This window comes from Colias philodice, chromosome 1, assembly GCF_061535455.1.
Source record: "Colias philodice isolate Cphi_HAF_F1 chromosome 1, ilColPhil1 Martin Lab GWU primary, whole genome shotgun sequence".
Taxonomy (NCBI): Eukaryota; Metazoa; Arthropoda; class Insecta; order Lepidoptera; family Pieridae; genus Colias; species Colias philodice.
Genome location: NC_143086.1, coordinates 4,559,983 through 4,580,584, shown reverse-complemented (window position 1 = coordinate 4,580,584; position 20,602 = coordinate 4,559,983). Strand labels below are relative to the sequence as shown.

The 20,602-nt window shown below is 32.8% G+C and overlaps 1 protein-coding gene across 1 annotated transcript in view; it reads left to right on the top strand.

The window, feature by feature from the left end:
- The window catches only part of LOC149491103 (glutamate receptor 1-like), a 178,663-nt gene that overhangs the window by 90,689 nt on the left and 67,372 nt on the right, over positions 1–20,602 (top strand). Inside the window, exon 4 of the mRNA XM_089706868.1 lies at positions 15,529–15,656. Coding sequence (XP_089562994.1) covers positions 15,529–15,656 — 128 coding nt within the window. The remainder of the gene's footprint in view (positions 1–15,528; positions 15,657–20,602) is intronic.

Here is a 20,602-nt window from a genome sequence, read left to right as displayed (position 1 = left end):
AATTTCAAAAGATTTCGTGAAAAAGTTCACACTATTTTTTACAAATCAACGTATCAATATCAATACTGTCTACACTCTACAGTCATAGGAGACGCGGTAAAGTATTTCATAACGTTATACGAAATTCCAATAACCTTAATTTATCTGCTGTCTTTAGCACGAAGTATTCCTAATTAATTTCCTGCAATAAATATCCAGCAACAACGCTGCGACCAATAATCTGGATAGCATTATTGGCTGTAATAAGCTATTACGGGGCTATGATTGGTCCTCTTTAAGATATACCTATATATCTGCCTGCATCGACACTGCCTTGTAAATATTAAAGCAGAGTAAAGTTTAAATTATACAATTAAACTTATAATTTAAAAAAATAGGTGGGAAATCTCGCATCTAAGGTAAAAGATATAAACTAGCATCGTGAACGTACAATCAATTTTATTTTTAACACTATATTTTTAACAATACGTTAATCACAATATTAATATAAGATAGTTTCAGTTTCATACAATTAGCAGAGCAAAATACTACCCATAAGATAAACTAGAACGATTATTATTATCAATTATACAATTCGGATTCATGTCACGATATTGCCAATAATAATAACCAGATGTTAGATTCCAAAATGATTGTATTAGTATCGATTTGTATACTGTTAAAGATATTGGATTGTATGGGACAATGGTTGGACGCCTACAGCATACTTAGATAATAATCAAGACCCCACAGGGTATCGTATTTGCGCACAATCATAATTTAGCATCATACTTAGGGCTTTCTCTTAAATGAGATTTATTTTTAGGTTAGCCAATAGCTCCCAGCTCACTTTATCTTACAAATAAAATTACGAAACCCAAATATAATTTCTCCCGAGCCATGTTCTAGGAAAAATCTTGTCACACACAGATTTTCTAAACCTCTCACATTTTACATACGAATTTTCTTTAAACCGAAATCTATTTCTCATAAGAATACATCGGAGGGAAATTTCCCTCCTCCAATTCATAAAGATAACGCAATTTTAAAGCGAGAAGCCAAGTTTCTTTGCGGTGTTCTCAACGGGCGCTTCATTTAAATGCAACACGGTGATATCTTTTTATTTTGCCCCGTCACGGTGGACTGATCAAAACACTTTGAGCTTTGAGAGTGAAATCCCTAACTGCCCTATACTTGTCCCCTCTTTCACGCTTCCACAAAGAAGCATTCTTTTTGTCCGTCACCGCCGTTATAAGATTTGCGGCTATTATCTACCCTATTATTATGCGCACTTTGATGTTTATTTTTATAGACATCTTGAGCAATATTCTTCGTAGAATGTTGACATTATTACGTAGATTACTTATCTATTTTAACGTGACGTGACGATGGCGAGGAAAATTCTTATTTAAGTCATGTTTGTTATCACTTATTTTTAGAAAAGCAATCATAAAATTATGTAACATTATTTATGTGTTACCATTAAAATTTAGGTAAATAATTAATTAAGATCCTGAAACGATACGACACTACTTAAATAAGTTTGTTTTAATATATATTTCAATCGACACCTTAAATGAGCTACTATTACCAGCTGTATTCAAATCGAAGTTTACGAAAAAAATACAAAGTTTACGCAAACTTTAATATCGGGGATCTTTAAAAGAAAGTTAAACAAACTCGTTTACAGCGAAATATGGCTGTATTTTGGTATTTATGTGTAAGTTAAAAGCGAAAAGATCAAAAGATGCTGCGGACGTAGTGTTGGTGTTTAGATTGAAGCCACAGGCCTCTCTTTGTATGACTTTAATACGAACGTTGAATGCTAATATGAATCCATTTTGATCGTTATATTGCAGTTTTATTTTGTGTGTTAAGCGTTTTTATAGCTTTAGGAAAAAGAAAGTTTTATTTCTGTAATTTAATAACTTTTCAACCTAGTTTAATATCACTATTTAAACTGTATTTTTAAGAATGGTAAGTTTCATACCTTCGTTTGTTAAAATTACAAAAAACATTCGCAAATTTGAAAACAGGTAAATAACAGTTAAATTAACCTCATGAACCATAGATTTCATGTCATACCTGATAAGTAACCTTTTAAACGACAAAATACCAATCTATTTCATATGATTATAATTTTAATATTCTCATATCCAAACAATACACTAACATCTACTTTGACCTCAATATGAAACAATCGTAAACTTAATCAACGAAAAGAAAACGCTATTTTCCTTTTTCAATCTTTATTTTGGATAAAGCTGCTTGATATTACAATAATACACTACATTTTATATTGTATCACTTTTATTTTAAGCTGTCCTCTTTTTTACATTTATTGCAACATGGGTAAAATATATCTATTCTATGAAAAAAATATTTAACGTTTCACAAAATATAATATTGATTTCACCACGGTAAATGCAAAGTAAATAATATATTCATTGACATAAACCATATTTCGGATGGATAGTTTTGAAATTCAAAATAAAATGATTTGCAGTGGAAATTCAATTCAAAAAGCCGTTTACATTCGTAGTATAAACAATTTTCACAAAAATACAGTAAAATAGAAAAAGTCAGCCGGTGTTAGATGTTAAAGGCTGGCCCAGATCGTATACAAATACTGCTGGCATTCTATTCTATGGTATTCTATTTTTTTTTTTTGTTTTTTCAACAGATCAAATAGGTAAAACTTTGATACGAAAAATTTACAAATATTTAAACATTTGGAATACCCAAAAATACATGGGCTATATTGCAACTGTATTTTTGCGTAAAACTCGCGAAAATCAAGGGGTATTCCAAGAATCGCTTTGGCACAATGGAGTTGTACAATGCATTTGAGCGTGGATGTAATTAATATAAGTAAATGTAAATATTTTCTTCCTGTATCCTGTTGTGTGATCTTTGCTGCAATTCAATTACCTCAACTCTTTTAGAAAATAACGCATCTAAACGAGTAGGTATCTACGCGACATTTGCCACACATTCCTTTAAAAGGGGTTTGGGTACTTTTGTATGGGTTAGTGGCGCCGTGATGAACTTTCGCGGCCAGTAATGAAACTTGGACATTATAAAATATATATATATTGCGTATATATACATCGTTTTTATTAGAATTCTTATATACCTAAATAAAGGAGAAACCTAAAAAACCCAGAAAAATCTTATAATACAAAACCAAATATTTATGTTCCTAATACGTTTCGATTTATATCCATAATAACTTTTGCTCACAATATATTGCTCTTTGAATATAACCAAATTTCATCACTGGCCGCGAAAGTTCATCACGACGCCAACTTTACCCAAAGTCCTTCTTTAAAATCTATGAATCCTTTTATTTGTATTTTGAGATTAATTTGAAAACTGGTTGAAAATTCCCCTTTTTTGGTATTACACCTTCCTCCACACTGTCACTTGGAGCGTGACCTTATTTACGCTGAAAGATGCATACTCCAACTCAAAATGAAGAAAGATTAAACTCAAGAATATTGCAAACACCCACGTATACTAAAAAGTTTTTAATTGCAACCTTATGTGGCCTCAACTAGTTAGGCATAGTTTAATTAGACGTATTCGCAAAGTCTGTAAAAACTCTTCATCTACGCGTAATTATGGCCTACTTTCACGAGTATTTTGACCGTTTTTGTAATTAGGTTTTCGAATTTATTTAGTTAGTTATTTTTAGTTTATTCAAGAGTATTTTATTTCATTTTTAATATTGTGTTTTTGCGCAAAAGTTATATTTTAAAATGTGTTTACTAGTAAAGTTGGAATGCGTACATAATAGTTATTCTGTATATAACATTACATATCTCAAAAAGCCCTAGAGCTAATAGACTTATATTCCAGAAAACCATATTTACTTTAAGACAATACTTAGTGATACACACTGATATGTTAACACACGAGGACATATCAACTAAACAAAAACACATTCGCTTGAAAGAAATACCGTAAATTGTTACAAATACCAACAAATCTCTACAAAATCTTATCGGAACTGTCTTATATTAACGTTTCGATTTTATTTCACCAAAAATACGTTACGAACCTAATTCGGGTGTCCTCTGGGGATCGCGTTTCTAACTTCTATATAAATTCCAATGTAAAGGCTCGTTGTTTTTTATCATTCATTGTTTCGTTCCCTATTGTGAAATAGAGTTGCCCAAATTGCATTTGAGAGCAACAGGTAATCTGTATAGTGTACAGGTGACGGATTTGAGTTCATTGTTTTCGAGTAATTTGAAAACGTCAGAATAAATTGCTTTTTAATGCCTGGAGAGGCTACTGTGTGATCAAAAGGATTGCTTCTATAGGTGACGCTTGGAATTGGCTTTGCTATGATGACACTCAAACTTTAATAAACGCTTTTAACCTTTTCCAGTGGCAAAATGTATTCTTATTTGTTGATTTTGAGATGCCTATATCAAAAATATTCGTACATGATGTTCATTCTTGTAGAGATGTTGATTATGCCAGAGATAAATTATCTTTTTGCAAGATTATAAATATATTTTCAAAGCTCGAATTAAAACAGTACCTAGAATGTATGTAATACCTAGAGAACTCTAACATAATACATACTTTCCTCGCTATTCCTTAAAGAACGTTTCAAGTCTATTGTCAATGATATCATGTATCGTTATTCCTCTCGTAGCAAATATAATAAATAAAAGTTCCTACACTTTAATCTTTCAACCTACGGCTTCTATAAGATCGAAATATGATACTACGCTCAGTGGTTTTTCGTTTTTTGGACGTTAGTATACAAAAAGTGTACCAACCACGAAGTTTAACGCAGACCAAGCTAGGGGTTTTAGATCCTGCCAATCCATTACTGAGATTAGATTTTTATAAATAACAAACATTCAGTGTAAAGTGAATACTTTTATATTTGTATGATTAAACTGAAATTACCTACTGTTGCTTATTTAACAGTTATATTCACCAGACCAGAAACTCTAAGAAGTTCTTTGTTCTAATATGCAAGGATATATCCAATGGAAAATAAATGTCGCAATTACTAATTGCTTCTTACTAATATTGTATATAGATGTATAAAAGGGAATAATAAAAACTTATAATATCAGCAGATTGCACCAATTTAACTTTACCGTCTTAAAATTAATGAATGTTATACTTACATATAAACTATCGACTGTTAATCATTTGTAATCAATCGAAATGTTGCCTTCTCGTCGCACCGAAAAAAAAATGTTTAATATGATAAGGTATAATTAAATAAATGAACAATATTTAGGAGTTAAATGATAAATGAAATAAGTGAACTCTCATGCTGCTCTCCGAGCGCAACGCACTATAGCAAAAATGTCGTGAGGATTTTTCGTAACGCTCGCCTAGCCCCATTAGCCAGCGTACCGTGCTACAACTTTGTTCCAATACCAATACCGTGCTAAAACTTTGTTCCAATAGAAATTAATAAAACATCAAAATATCTATTGTTCTCTACAGCCAAATCACAATCACATTCCAAGTGTATCGACACCCTAAGAACTAGAACATAAAAATCCACAGAACCGTCATTACACACAGATGAGCTTTGATCAAGAATCTGCCATTCGACATTTTAAATGAGGCCTCACGATTCGGCCTATCCCAAATGACAAACTGACGCGAATATTTCACGTTCGTTAAAGTCGCTGGTTAATTCGAACACATTTGAATACCGAATCTTTGGGCCCAATTTTTCCTAGTCTTGAATCGAAATTAATGAAGAATCATTATTGGGAGATATTTCGTGATTATCTACGTTGCTACGCAGTGGATTACTATATCGGATAGGTATTTATTTTATAGTGATCTATTTATATTCTGTGTTGATCTAGTTATATAGATCTAGTTTTTAATTGCGAGATGTACACTGAAATGTTGCATTTTGAGTAAATACGTATTTCTAGTGATTTTTCTCAAGTACATTATAATATTATATAATAAGTTGGAAGGATACATTATGAAGCTTGAAGAAAAATCTGTCTTGAAAAATATAGCCACCTAAATTAAATTTCTGGAATGTTATTTTTACCTCTTTTGCTCTTTCTCACCAATAAGATAATGGTGAACAAAATGTTTTATAAATTAAATATTATATAGTAAAAACGTGCCTCTAACCTACCATATAAATTTCACATCCTAAAAATTACTTGCTCTACTAATAAACAATTACCTATCTATGAAAATAACGCTCTTTGCAATCCAAGAATCTTATTTGATTACAGTGGCAAGCAAATTGGACATGTGATTTGGCGTGCGTACGACATACACCCACAATACCTCTGTCACGAATTGTCACTTCTGTCAAATACTCAATCCAGAAGCAATTACGTGACGTCAGAGATATCTAGCTATTCTGAGGTCATCTAGTTTGTGTGTTTTGGTAAATAAAAGGATTCAAGTGCAATAGATCGTAAATTTAACTCGTGCTCGATTGTTTTTTGACTGTATATCATTAGATATATAAAATTAAACTATTTATACTACGTAAAGACTTTAAAGAATAGATGTTTAAAAAATACTGCAACCTTCACGCTTAATAGTTTCAAAATAATATCCTCCGAAATAATATTTAGGCTATGCCAGCAGAGTATATCGCCATGAGACGAATTTTCCTTCTAACTCAGTTTATTTTTAAATCCTTTATTAATCCAGCATACCTAACATTTTTAAGTCATTTTAGTACATTCAGGACAGAGAAAAATTTCACCATAATCATGGGAATACCGATCTAACTTTATGAAACAACCTTAGTACGTTTCGATAATCCTTTTTTTGGACTCAGTATAAAGGAAAGCATGATGAATGAAAAATTCTCCCAATTCTTAGAACTAGTGGCTTGTTAGCGATTTCTCAAAAACCCTGACTGTATAGGGAGAGCAGATATGATTCTTATTAGAGTTTTGAATAAACTTGAGTGAATATACAAATTCTTTGTGAACTTAAAATCAAACTTACTATTAGGCAACTAATGCAGTATGTTTCAAACAAGAAGAATTGGCAAGAAACATGATTGTTTTTCATTCCCAACAAACTATACTTTCAGATATTTCCATTTTTATCAATTAATATTAAATCATTAGGTATTTGAAAACGTTAACCGCATGACAATCTTTAATTCCCTTTATTATCCCTCAAGTATACTATTTTAATAACGTCAATTAGAAATAGCCATTCAATATAGAACCACCGGTAAGCAAGAGGTCTTAAAATATAAAATCAGCATATAATATTTCGTAATTCCAGTGCAGTTTACCTGGAAAGCTGCCAGGCTCAATTTAATCTTTGTACTTCTCGTTGTGGTCAATTTCCTTCCTTTCGCAAGTTTCATATTCTCTACTGGAGTTTGTGTAAAATTAAATTCATATCTTCCAAGGACGGTAAGTATGTATGATGTACCTTTTCATTTTTCTGTACTTCGTACACTGTGGTAGCACGGTTAAAATAATTTAAGAACATACAATCCTGAACACATTAGCCTTATGATTCGCTAGCAATATAAAAAGAATATCTAACAAAATTATCTACAATTTCTCCGTACATGTATTAAACCTACACCTTTGATATATCCATGTAACTAAAATAGAACATCAATAGAACATCTGTCAAAATAGAACATTATTCGAGAAGTGGGTGTATACAATATCGCTTCACTAAAAACTTCGAAACAAACTTCTTACTCATTAGCGAATAAATCACTACCTAAAACTTGTACCAATTAGTAATACGACAACAAACACCTTGCACAAGGTCGTATATCTAATCACCAAGGCACAAGGACTAATTTTGAACAAACTTCGCCAACATTCCGATCTTCGCTTACTGTTAGCGATAATTTGACAACTTCAAAGTATCATTACGACACTTCAGATATTGAACAGATGTTGCTAGTGCTGAATAAATGAGACCATAGAGTTTGGGGTCAAAGCATGAAGTTGGGTGCGAAACTTTAAGCCGCTCCAAGCAACCATTATCACTTGATACGGAATTCGTAACCCCATTTACAAAGAATATATTAAAAATAAAAATACTCATCCAATACCAAGATTTCTCAAAAGATAAAAATTTGGTTTCACACAATTCCACTTATTAATGCACGCATTCCACATGGTATATTTGATTCAATACAAATCTAGGTCACATTTCCCCCAAATAAACATTCCGGGAGACTTAAAAAGGCCTAATAAAATCAAATTCGTGAAACATTATTCAGGAGTATGTAATTTCACGGACCTTTTATTAGATGCTTCATACAATCGTACCTCGAAAGATAAACATCGGTTAAAATACGTTAGGAGAGGAAAAAACCTCTCCCGTTTTCTTTCTATTAACAATTCACTTGTGGGTTTTTGTGAGGAATATTGAAAAGAGTCGGAATCATCTTTCCTACCACGCACGCATTACTGCTCTCAGTGGTTCCAAATATTGTGGGATCGTCCTGTTGAAATATGGATGCGGTAATAAAAAAAAGCAAACACACCCGGTGGCCGCAGGGGGCTCATTGCTAGCTTGGTCACGTTTGACCATTGAAAACCCTGCCAAGAGTCGACCTTACATTCTTGGCAATTGGTCACATAACGAGATAGCAATGCCTTCTGGATTATGTTTGTCCAATAGCGTAAATTGCTCGTTTTAAGAAAGTTAATCGTTCTTAATCATTGATTGCAGGGAGTCTTTTATAACAAGCTGTCCAACGTGGTTCGTATTTCTATATGTTACGGCTAAAGGTAGGTGAGAACATAAACTTAAGATTAGCCGGCTAAACTTAGGTTTATTTTCGACGAGGTGTTAATGTTAGTTTGTTCTATCTTTAGCCGGCTAAACTTAAGTGTAACCGCAGGCCCGTGGCTAAAAATGTCGGGGTGGGTAGATTTGGTTACTATAATACATGTAAGGAACAGGGCGAGTGTTTTCTGGCACTTCGCCGGCTGCTGCCGCAGCACGCTCGCTGCGCTCGCTCGGCTCGTGCGGGTCTTAAGAGTTCTAACCTAATCTAACCTAGCCACCAGCTTTCTGCCCTGAGTCGGGGTGGGTAGATTTGGTTACTATAATACATGTAAGGAACAGGGCGAGTGTTTTCTGGCACTGTGCGGGCCCCTCAAGCCCTCCACCGGCCCGGCGCTAACCAAATCTACCCACCCCGACATTTTTAGCCACGGGCCTGCGGTTACACTTAAGTTTAGCCGGCTAAAGATAGAACAAACTAACATTAACACCTCGTCGAAAATAAACCTAAGTTTAGCCGGCTAATCTTAAGTTTATGTTCTCACCTACCTTTAGCCGTGACATATACATATAATAAATCTGTAGAAGGGTCAATTCTGTACATTTAAAATATTGAAAAAATAAATAGCAGGGGGTGTTACTGGATCAATACCAAACCCAAATATGTGATTAAAAAAATTTTTGTCTGTCTGTCTGTCTGTCTGTCTGTCTGTCTGTATGTGAAGACATCACGTGAAAACTAACGGTTCGATTTCGATGAAACTTGGTATAATTATACCTTATTATCCTGGGCGTAAAATAGGATACTTTTTATGCTGAAAAAATACGTAGAAAAAAAATAATCTTAATTTTTCAGTTTTATCCATAGACGTTGTTCTGTAGAACCGCGAACACACGTTGGGTATTATTATAGGCCTAGCCGTATTTGGGTCCAATAGATATTTATAAGATGTCACTGTCAGAGTTACTCAAAATGGAGAAATAAACCATCCACGCGAAGACCGACATCCGCGCGGACGGAGTCGCGGGCGGAAGCTAGTTATTAAATAAAATCTTATTGTGGGTTGCAGATGCATTGCACATCTGTTTCACCAATTTTCTTTGCGGGAAAATTCGTGAATATGTGGACTATTTAATGATGAAAACTTTCGTCCATGTCTCTCCCTCTACATCAGTATCTTAAAGATGGAATAAAATCACTTGTAAATCGTTTGCACTAATAATATGCATAAGTTAAAATTAAGTAAGTAATACTAAGAACCAAAATCAGTAAATAAATAATAAATACACATATACCGCCTTGAAAGATACATAACCTTGATAACAATGATTAAAACATCAATTTCACAGTTCACAAATAGATCTAACTATATATTATATTATTTTATATTGAAAACTATTATCTGAATAACGCAATTCAATGGCTATTCCCCATTGATAACTGTGAAAAGACTTGGCGTATTAAAATTGCAATTCATTTGTTTAATTCAAGCTTTACCCCAGAGCGTCAGGCACTTAATATTCTCTATCGGGCTCCAATAGAAAATCCGATATAAAAAATATTTTTATTTATAAACGCTTCCCGTCGATCGAAATTTGATTACGTTTCAAACATAAAAATTCAATTTTATCATCTCGTCCCTATAAATCTTTAATAAAAAAGTTAAATATGTATTATATTTATTGCTAACAACTTTCTGGTTGTACAATGTACAGTGTGTTTTGAAAAGTTCTGTAATTCCATTCTTTTGGAAGTAATTTGAAACAGAACGATTTTTAAATTATGTTCACGATGTTTTTTTGTCCTTTGTAGTTGTTAATATGTATTATTGTTTGAGGGATAATCTTTTATTTGAATGAAGTGTTGATGAATCGATCGTGATATACTTTATTGGATTTTGATGACTTGTGTGTGTGAAACAGTGCTTGTTTCGTTACAGTGGACTTAAAATAAAATAGATTTTCTAGTTTTTTTTTTTTGTATTTTATGTATAAAAAACGCGCTCAGACACATTTTCAAATCCATATATCTCTCCTAAAAACGGCGTTCTAACAAACACTTTACATTGTTCTAAATCAAACAATCATTACAAAATGCTTCTTGTATTTCCAGATATGACTTCAGTAAATGTTGACACAAACTCAAGATATCCGAGCAAACAATTTACACGCCCGAAATTTGTTTGATATGGGAACTAGTCCACGCTATTCGTGTCATATTTGCTGAACAATCTTTTAGTAATACGATTCAATCCAGAATCTTGTTAGACTTGTGTTTATTTAGTTACATTGTCGGATAGTTTTTAAAGAGTACTTTTATTATAGAGGTACAAGTATATTGACAAACCAAAAACTGTATCCTTTTGTATAGAAAGCATTTAAAAATAGATAGATATCTATAATAATAAATGGTTAAAAAAAAAACTATCGAAATTAAATAATATATCGATAAGATATCTTGATGTTATTTAATTTCGATAGTTTTTTTTTAACCATTTATTGATAGAAACAAATAAACATACATTAAGCATACAGAAGAAACACCACATAAATCAACACGATTTGATCGTGGTGCATATGCATTCTAGGCGTAAAACAACTACTAGATAGATTAATATAAATATTGTTCCATTACATATTATGAAATTACATTGAAAAATACACAGAAAAATATGACGTACAAGAGGGTACTATTGGAAAAAAATATTTGCGATCACCTACTGTGCTGGCCGAGTCTTTATAAACGTGATAATATATAGTATGATTTTAATTGACGGTTAACATTTTTACAATTTATTTTATTTTTAATGTTATTATAGTTGTTTTTTTTAACAAAAAGCAGCTGTACAACAAAAAATCTATTTACTCGTTTTAGTTTGCAATACCAGAGCCAACGTAATAGATAAACCTATTTATTATACCTAAGTATATTATAACATCACTATTTATAAGTTTATCCATAAATTATGCTTCATTAAACATACCTAAACCTATCTTTATTAGCGGTTCAAAATTGCAATCGAAGTACATTTTTACAACCAGACTTGTATTTAAACTTTAAAACGTAACTCAATATCCGAACATTATGAAGTCTCGTACAAAACCACAGAAAATAGAAACGCGAATCACTTTCATTTCTCAAGATATATTAAGAAGACGCGAGGTTCATTGATTTCGGATTACGGACTCAAAGTGCAGGGTATTAGCGCGCTGTAAATCAAATGCAGTAACCGTCATTCATTCTTACAGCGTTTTATACGTTCCGATTCGATATCGTTCCTACGAGATATTTGCGATGTTATATGTTTGCAACTTAGCTTGATATTAAGAGCAGCCCAAATTGCCGCATGACTACCGAAAACCATCCGGCTTAATTTTTTTAGACGCTCTTCAAACGGTCCAATTGATGATTTAAACGCATGCTGCCATGGGGCATGCCGTGCCGTTGTTAAAATCGTTTTTTTTTTTCTACATATGCAAGGAATTGTCATTTTTCAATTCGATTTTTTTTCTACACTAGTTATTGCCCAGTGAATGCTATTGACGAATTAGATAACGTATGTATCGGACCGTGTAAAACCGTTCCAACCCCATAGTACTTTTATGCTTCCACGCCGAGTTCAATATTCGATGGTATGACAACGAAGCTCGAAAGCTGGATAATTCTTCTTGATAATTCACATGTAAATTCCCTTTGAGCAGTAACTGTGCGGATGTTTTGAGTGAGGATTGTGTTTGGAAGTTTATTGTGCTATCTGTAATCAATTTGATAATAGTTCGCTAATTTTAGAGATAAAAAGAATGTTAAAACAATAACTCTATACCTACATAAAATACTGTTTGATTTTTTTTTCTTAAAAACGGAGTAATGCACTTCGTTTTATAATATTATGTTAAATTTACGCTGTTAGCTACATTTGAAATTAGTCGTAATTTAATTAGTATTTAGTTTTTAAAATAAACAAAATACATTTAAATTATATGTTAACGAACCAGCTATAGAGTTCAATATGTTAATAATATAAGTATTATTAAAATATAATTATATCTCAATTTATTAGTGAAGTGACTGAATAAAATTGATGATTGAATTTTGTCGATTTAACGGAAATTAAGGTGATAAAGATCCTTTCTTGTGAAAATTTATGTCAAATTCTAATTTGATCTTTGACTTTGACTGCTTATAAAGTAATTTTTGAAGTATTTCTTTTTTTTTAGAAGAGATAAATTCATTGTTATTTTTAAGGGTTTTAACAATAAAATAATATCTCTCACCATAAATTACAACAACAACGACTAATTAATTATAATAAGGGCCGATTTTTCAATCCATGGTTTAAACTTATCCGCCCAATAAAGTATTACACGATAATATTAAAATGTCACTCGTAAACTGTCAAAGACGGGCAAAGAATACATTTTTGAAATTGTAGTGTAATACGTTATTCGACGAATAAGTATTAACCAAGGATTGAAAAATCAGCCCTAAAAGTTTCCATATTGTACTGAAATCTGACCTGAATCCTGGTTTTTGGACGCAGTAATAAAGGTTTATTCTAAAGTGCACCTTTATTTTATACAAAAACACTTTTCGCTTATATAATTTCAAGCCCAAGGCACATTGCGTCCAAATGGCCCACTCGCAAGTAAACGTCAAATTAAAAAGAACAACGTAAATTAGAATTCATGTATGTAAAAAATAAAATCCACTGCAAATACCAACGAAATACCGAACTGTGCTAAGCTTCTGGAATAATGGTTAAAAAACTTTTGCCGTTTTTTCGGCAATGCTCAGTTTCGTCACTTTTTCCAACCCGATAATGCTGGCGTAAAAATAAACAAAACGTCGGGCCTTTTTTGTGCGTCCAAGCAAAATCTATTGAATAAAAAATGTGTGCGTGTACTAGAGTACACACGTAAGAAGTGAAACTTCTTTATGTCCTTATTTTTCAAAAAATAATGCACACGCTCGTCGCTACCTACTTAAATATTTACACCGGCCGCTGCTGCAACTCGCTCGCTTCGCTCGCTCGGCTCGTGCGGTAGTTCAAAAGTTAACCTAAGATGCTCGTCGCTTCGCTCCTCGCTACCTATTTACATATTTACACCGGCTGCTGCTGCAACTCGCTCGCTTCGCTCGCTCGGCTCGTGCGGTAGTTCAAAAGTTAACCTAAGATGCTCGTCGCTTCGCTCCTCGCTACCTATTTGAATATTTACGCCGGCCACTGCCGCGACTCGCTCGCTTCGCTCGCTTGGCTCGTGCGGTAGTTCAAAAGTTAACCTAAGATGCTCGTCGCTTCGCTCCTCGCTACCTATTTAAATATTTACACCAGCCGCTGCTGCAACTCGCTCGCTTCGCTCGCTCGGCTCGTGCGGTAGTTCAAAAGTTAACCTAAGATGCTCGTCGCTTCGCTCCTCGCTACCTATTTAAATATTTACACCGGCCGCTGCTGCAACTCGCTCGCTTCGCTCGCTCGGCTCGTGCGGTAGTTCAAAAGTTAACCTAAGATGCTCGTCGCTTCGCTCCTCGCTACCTATTTGAATATTTACGCCGGCCACTGCCATTTTCAGCTTATAAAGGATTTCGACTTAGGCGGATTTTGATTGGACAGAGAGTTTATAAATTTTGAATTCATAAAATTATAATTGAACACCTGACACCAATCAAGCAAACACGTGTTTACGTGAGTCATAGATTTATTATCGTATACTCTTAAAATGTTTTCTAAGAAACAATAGTGTACTTACATTGTCGGCACGTTCTTAAAGTCGGTAACTTATTTTTGTTCGAACAATAGAGGTAATAAATTCCTAATGATCAAGTTGTAAAGGTTGTAAAATAAAAAATATTCTATATTAAAACGTATATATAATATGTGCGTCATTAATTTCTGACTGTTTCGAAATTTGGTGCAAAATAAAATAGTGTGTAAATAAAATTTGTAAAAAATCAATAAAATAAAACAATTGAGTAAAGACTAAAGATCTATAGGCATATTGTGTATGTATTTATACAAGATATGTATATTATATATTTATACAGGGAACTTCTCAACGTGTTATCTATGAAATTATACTTTTACTCAATTGTTTAATTTTATTTACACACTGTTTTATTTTGCACCAAATCTCGAAACAGTCAGAAATTAATGACGCACATAGTACATAATATATACATATTAAGACAGGGGTTAAGCTTAAATAACTTGAAAAATAAATAACATGATCACGCCCACGTGTTGGTGTTTTAAAAAATTCAATCAAAAAAAATGTATGCGTGTACTAGAGTACACACGTAAGAAGTGAAACTTCTTTTTGGCCTTAAAAATGTCACGAGTATGGCGTAACGCAAAAATGTCACGCGTACGGCGTAACGCAAAAATGTCACGCGTACGGCGTAACGCAAAAATGTTACACTAAATTTTTGTCCAACCCCGATAAAGAAGTTTCACTTCAAAAATGCTCATTATAAATGTAAATGTTTTTGAGAGTTTTTGGTGAAACAGCGTAGTAGAAACCTATTAGTGGCTTTCTAAATCGTGTTAGATTAGATTGAATCGTTCTTTGATATCAATTATAATACTATTGCGTACTTCTGTACTATAATCTACAGTGCCATCAACAATATGTATTCCTGTTCCCTCATTTACTTTTTCAACCTCTTCTCCAATACATTTGCCCAGACTCTTCTATCTATAACACTTTTACCGCTACCAAGGACATTCTAACAATATTTTAGACTTTTCTGTCTATAGCACTTTTACCACTACCAAAGAGATTCTAACTCCCTTTTATTTACAGTTTGCAACCAGTACACCCGCGGTGCCGTCGCCATGCTCGGCTCCGTGCCTTCGGACTCCTTTGATACCCTCCATTCGTATGCCAATACGTTCCAAATGCCGTTCATCACGCCCTGGTTTCCTGAGAAGGTAAGACTTTATCTAGTTTCTTTATTTTTTATTATTATCAATCTTGAAGTAAAAAGTTTGGGATAAAGGTAAGCATTTAGTACATCATAATATTTCTATTTAGGTTAGTAGTCAATAATAAGAGGAGTAGTAAGACAAGAAGGCGCAAGAACTAAGGAGGTTGAGAGAAAAATATTAGTTTAGAACACATGTTTTTTGATCAGTACAATTCTTAAAACAAATAACTAGAGATATTTAGTTAGTTACTTTTTAGAAAAAGCATTCGAAACGACACTGATTTTACTTCCAAATACCTTTAGTACATCATAATATTTCTATTTAGGTTAGTAGTCAATAATAAGAGGAGTAGTAAGACAAGAAGGCGCAAGAACTAAGGAGGTTGAGAGAAAAATATTAGTTTAGAACACATGTTTTTTGATCAGTACAATTCTTAAAACAAATAACTAGAGATATTTAGTTAGTTACTTTTTAGAAAAAGCATTCGAAACGACACTGATTTTACTTCCAAATACCAAATCTGACTTTAAAATAATCGCCTAACCCTCACTCGCCTACATCCGGCAAGCCAGAAATCCAAGCAACTCTTAATTCCCCAAACGAAACACAGAGTACGTGTCAAGATTCAAAATGGCTCCACTTGATACATGACGTATTCGAGTGTTAAATCAGCAAGACGTTAGTTAATCGGAGCGATCTGTTGCGGTGACTTCAATTACCAGCGTCCTTCAGTGCTGAGCTATTTCGTCGAGCTCCAGGCCTTGGGTTAACAAATGGTGTGGGAATCAATCTCTAATAACGAAGCGTGATTTTGATAGTTATCGAGGATTATGGGAAAAACTTAATTGGCTTGTTGTTTATTCTGGTACGAGCAGAATATAGAGGAGTTGTTTAGTAACGAACCAATTATAAAGATATTAAAAATTCATTGAAGCTCTTTGCTATTCTGAAAAACAAGTATAATTTATGTTGGGAGTTATTTCGTAGTTCTGATTTTCTGATTTTTCTTATTGTTCCCTAGTTAGAACCGATAAAGCACTTTTATTCAGCATCTTAAATCGAATCCTATCAGGAGTTATTCGTCCGTCCGTGCCTTATTAAAAAATCATAAACACTGTCCAGATACAACAATGGATTTTGGTGATTCAAATGAATTCAATTTTATTGATGCGAATTGAAATTAAAGCAAAACAAACCCTTCAAAAGTCAGTTAATTCTGTTTGTTATGTGGCGGCTTTAAAATGTGCCAATGTTCAATTACCACGTAATAGCGAAAAAAAGTAAAGTGAGTGTATGAATGTTATAATAAAAGCTAGAGCACGTATCTTCTCTTCTCATCCTTCCCAGTCAATTCTTTCATTATCTCCATTTTTTATTCCATAACAATTTGCAAAGGTTTATCTCTTACCGTTAGGTGACCCACCAACTCCGTTGCCTACAATTTCATAAAAATAAAAAAATATATAAAAAAAATATTTTTCCTCCCTACTAAAGTCTTTGACCAGAATACACAACCGACCACCTTTAGGCGTTATGTTGAATATCGTAAACACGATTCTTGTGCGATTCATAAATATAGACTATGCAAATTGCTGCAATAACTGTTGCCTCGAATTCGATTTGAGCGTTGTAATTAAACTAGTCAATAATATCATTGAATTAACCAAGATAAAGCGAAGTAGCATATTCAATTATTATATATTTTACTTTATAGAGGAAACTACATTCACAAATACACAAATGAAGGTAATTTACTATTTACAGTGCAATCTTTTGAACTTAATTTATTCAACTTTCATAAACTTATTACATGCGCTAAGAACAAAGACGTTCCATGAAACATATTTTGTGCAAGATAATTAGTGAGTTTTGAGATTTCGTTCGCAAAAACGAATGCGTTGCAGAATGTATTTAAACCATCTACGAAGTAACTGGGCCATTTCGCTAGCATGTGAGGAAGGTTATGTATGCGGTTCTCATACATTGATATAATATGTAACTTTTTACATAGGTATATTTACAATGAAGTACTTATAATAATTTTATTTTTATATTGTTAAAAAATGTTCAATAAAAAATGAAAATAAAAATCTAAAGATACTTAAAAATGAAAATTCCTTGTAATATGTGAGTACTTTTGTATACCTATGTAAGGAATCGTTTTCTGCTTCGATTCTGCCTAATGCCTTCACGAACATCGAGATTTTTATTGCAATAATCGATAGTGAAAATTACATAAAGTAACCAACCATTGTTTAATATACATATGGATTTCACATAAACCGTCTGTTCCCATTGGCTTCTGTATTGGTGTAAACCAAGCGATAGAAGTTAACTAGTGTAGAATTATACGGGCCATTTCATTGGTAGATCACTGGCCTGCATCATTTGCTACGTACATTTGTGATAACGAGTACCTTTATATCAAAATAACGGTATATGTATGCTGTTTTAGTGTATTTCATGTATTTCTGCTCATAATGATTGAGTATTAATTGTTCATATTTCTTATATTCTGCATTTTAATTTCATAAGGTTTTAACTTAAGAAGTAGGCGCGTACTGAAATCAAAATAAGACGGAGTCTATTATAGCAGTTCCAGTTGCAGTTGCAAATGTAGCAGCCTGTCATCTGTCTTATCTGTATAATCTATTTAAAAAAACATCCGTCTTTCGTTTATGAATTCAACCAAGTATACACGTAAATTGTTCAAATAAATATAGTCACTCAAAGCCTAAAGCTCTTTCATTACTGTTCCAATCCTGTACGCGACACTAGTTATTTGCAAAATAATATTAAAAAAGACCAAAAATTCACTATCTCTTCGAGAGAATGTTTTCTAGCGCTAGAAGATAAGCTTATTTATATAGTTCATCTTGTTTTTATCCGCCAAGATTGCTTGGTAAGTAGAGCCCTGCTTCTGTAATCCAATCATTGCATGCAGTTAGCTGTAAGTATTTTTTAATCATGGTGTACCTAAAACGAAAGTAACCTTAAATTACGTAAATAAACGGTTTTAATTTAATCGCCCTGGTTTTTTCAGCTGTTTTTTTGTTTTACGCTTACCAACACATTTAGGGATTTATTTTTATTAGATAGGTATATATAAGATTATACGTAATATGAAAGACAAAATAGTACCAAAGTGTAAAATTAATTAATCATTAAGTAATTATAATAGGAACTTATCACCAAATATCTAATTTGAAACTGCAAACTATATTATCTACTATTTTATCAACCCGTATTCCCTAGTAGAATCCGTCAACATCGAACAGCGAATATATCCAAACAAAATATGCTTTATGGGCCTGGTATAAAACGACAGCGAAGACGAAACACTTCTGTATCCTGAATAATGTATAGAGTTTGAATCTCGATGCCAGGTTAATATTATTCCGTTGATGTTACCGGGTTACTGCATTTCAATAGTATGAATTACACTTTTAAAGCTAATCTAGATACAATACAAAACTGTTGAACCTCAAACGAATTATGACACTATGATTTTTATTGTTAGGTAAAAAAAATAGTTTCTATTACAATCGCTTAGTAATTTCGTCACAATACAAAACTGCTATTATTATAGGCCAATCTAAACGACTAATTAAAAAACAATACCACTTATTTATCAAAGACTACATTTTGATCGCGTTGTCTCTGCAACCGTTCGTTAGAGGAACATAACTTTACTATAAAATTAACTTTACTATAAAATTAAAAATAATTTAAAAATACGAACCGAAATAACTTTAAAGTAAAACGATTCCTCATTTCCTGCATTTTCAATTCGTCCGTAAACCGTTTGTAAATATTCGACACGCTACAAATTAAATTCTTGAACAGCTTAACATAATATTACACCAAAAATTCCACACAATATCTTACCTTGTGCCTTGGCTCTAATCAATACACAGTAATATAGACGTTTAAGATCAAAGAGAACGTTTTAGTCAAAATTAAATTTCACCGGGACTCAGATAAATTGTGTCATTAAGAAAAAAAGGCAGGGGCAAAAATGCTTTCACATTTGCCATTTAATGTTTTAATATTGTCATAATCTTTTCTGAAGCTCGTTTGGAGAGCGTCGAGTAGTTAAGGGAATCGTGGTATATTGGTTTATAAATTCGCTTTTTTGTTCACATAATTTGTAATTATTTTGTAATGAATGAAAAAGATTGTTAACAGAATTCTTCATGAAAAAAATAAATTTTGGATAAAAAATGAATCAGATTATTTCATTTGTATTTAGAATTATGTTTTTTTGAGTAATAAATTACATAAATGTCGTACGCTCAATAAATCATCATCATACTATACGTATTTGCACATTGCACATTTTTTTCATATCGACGCCATTCTTGTGTCGTGTGTTTATATATATTAAAACTAGCTTTCCACCCGCGGCATCGCCCGCGCAGTCAAAGAAAAACCCGCATAGTTCCCGTTCCCATGGGATTTCCGGGATATAACCTATCCTATATCCTTTCTCGGGTATCAAAATATCTCTATACCAAATTTCATGCAAATTGGTTCAGTAGATAAGGCGTGATTGAGTAACAGACAGACAGACAGAGTTATACTTTCCCATTTATAGATAATATTAGTATGGATTAAGGACGGATTATCCATCATTTAAATATAAATTAAGTATTTACTTTTAAAGTGAAACTTTTATTACTTTACATAATTCGTTTCGCGTTTAAATATATAAACGTCTTCCAAAATACGCCTTTTCAAGTATATTGTGTAATGTGGAAGACATCTTCAATTTTTTATTGTAATATTCTGGACGATCTCAGCCTAGCTTAATTTATAATTGTTCCAAAACCGCTCTCAAAGAGCTTCTCTCTCCGACCAATGCCACCAGCTTTCCAAATATAATATTAAAATACCCTCAATTTGTTACATCTATGGTATTAAAACATTCTAAAATGTCACAGTAGGAA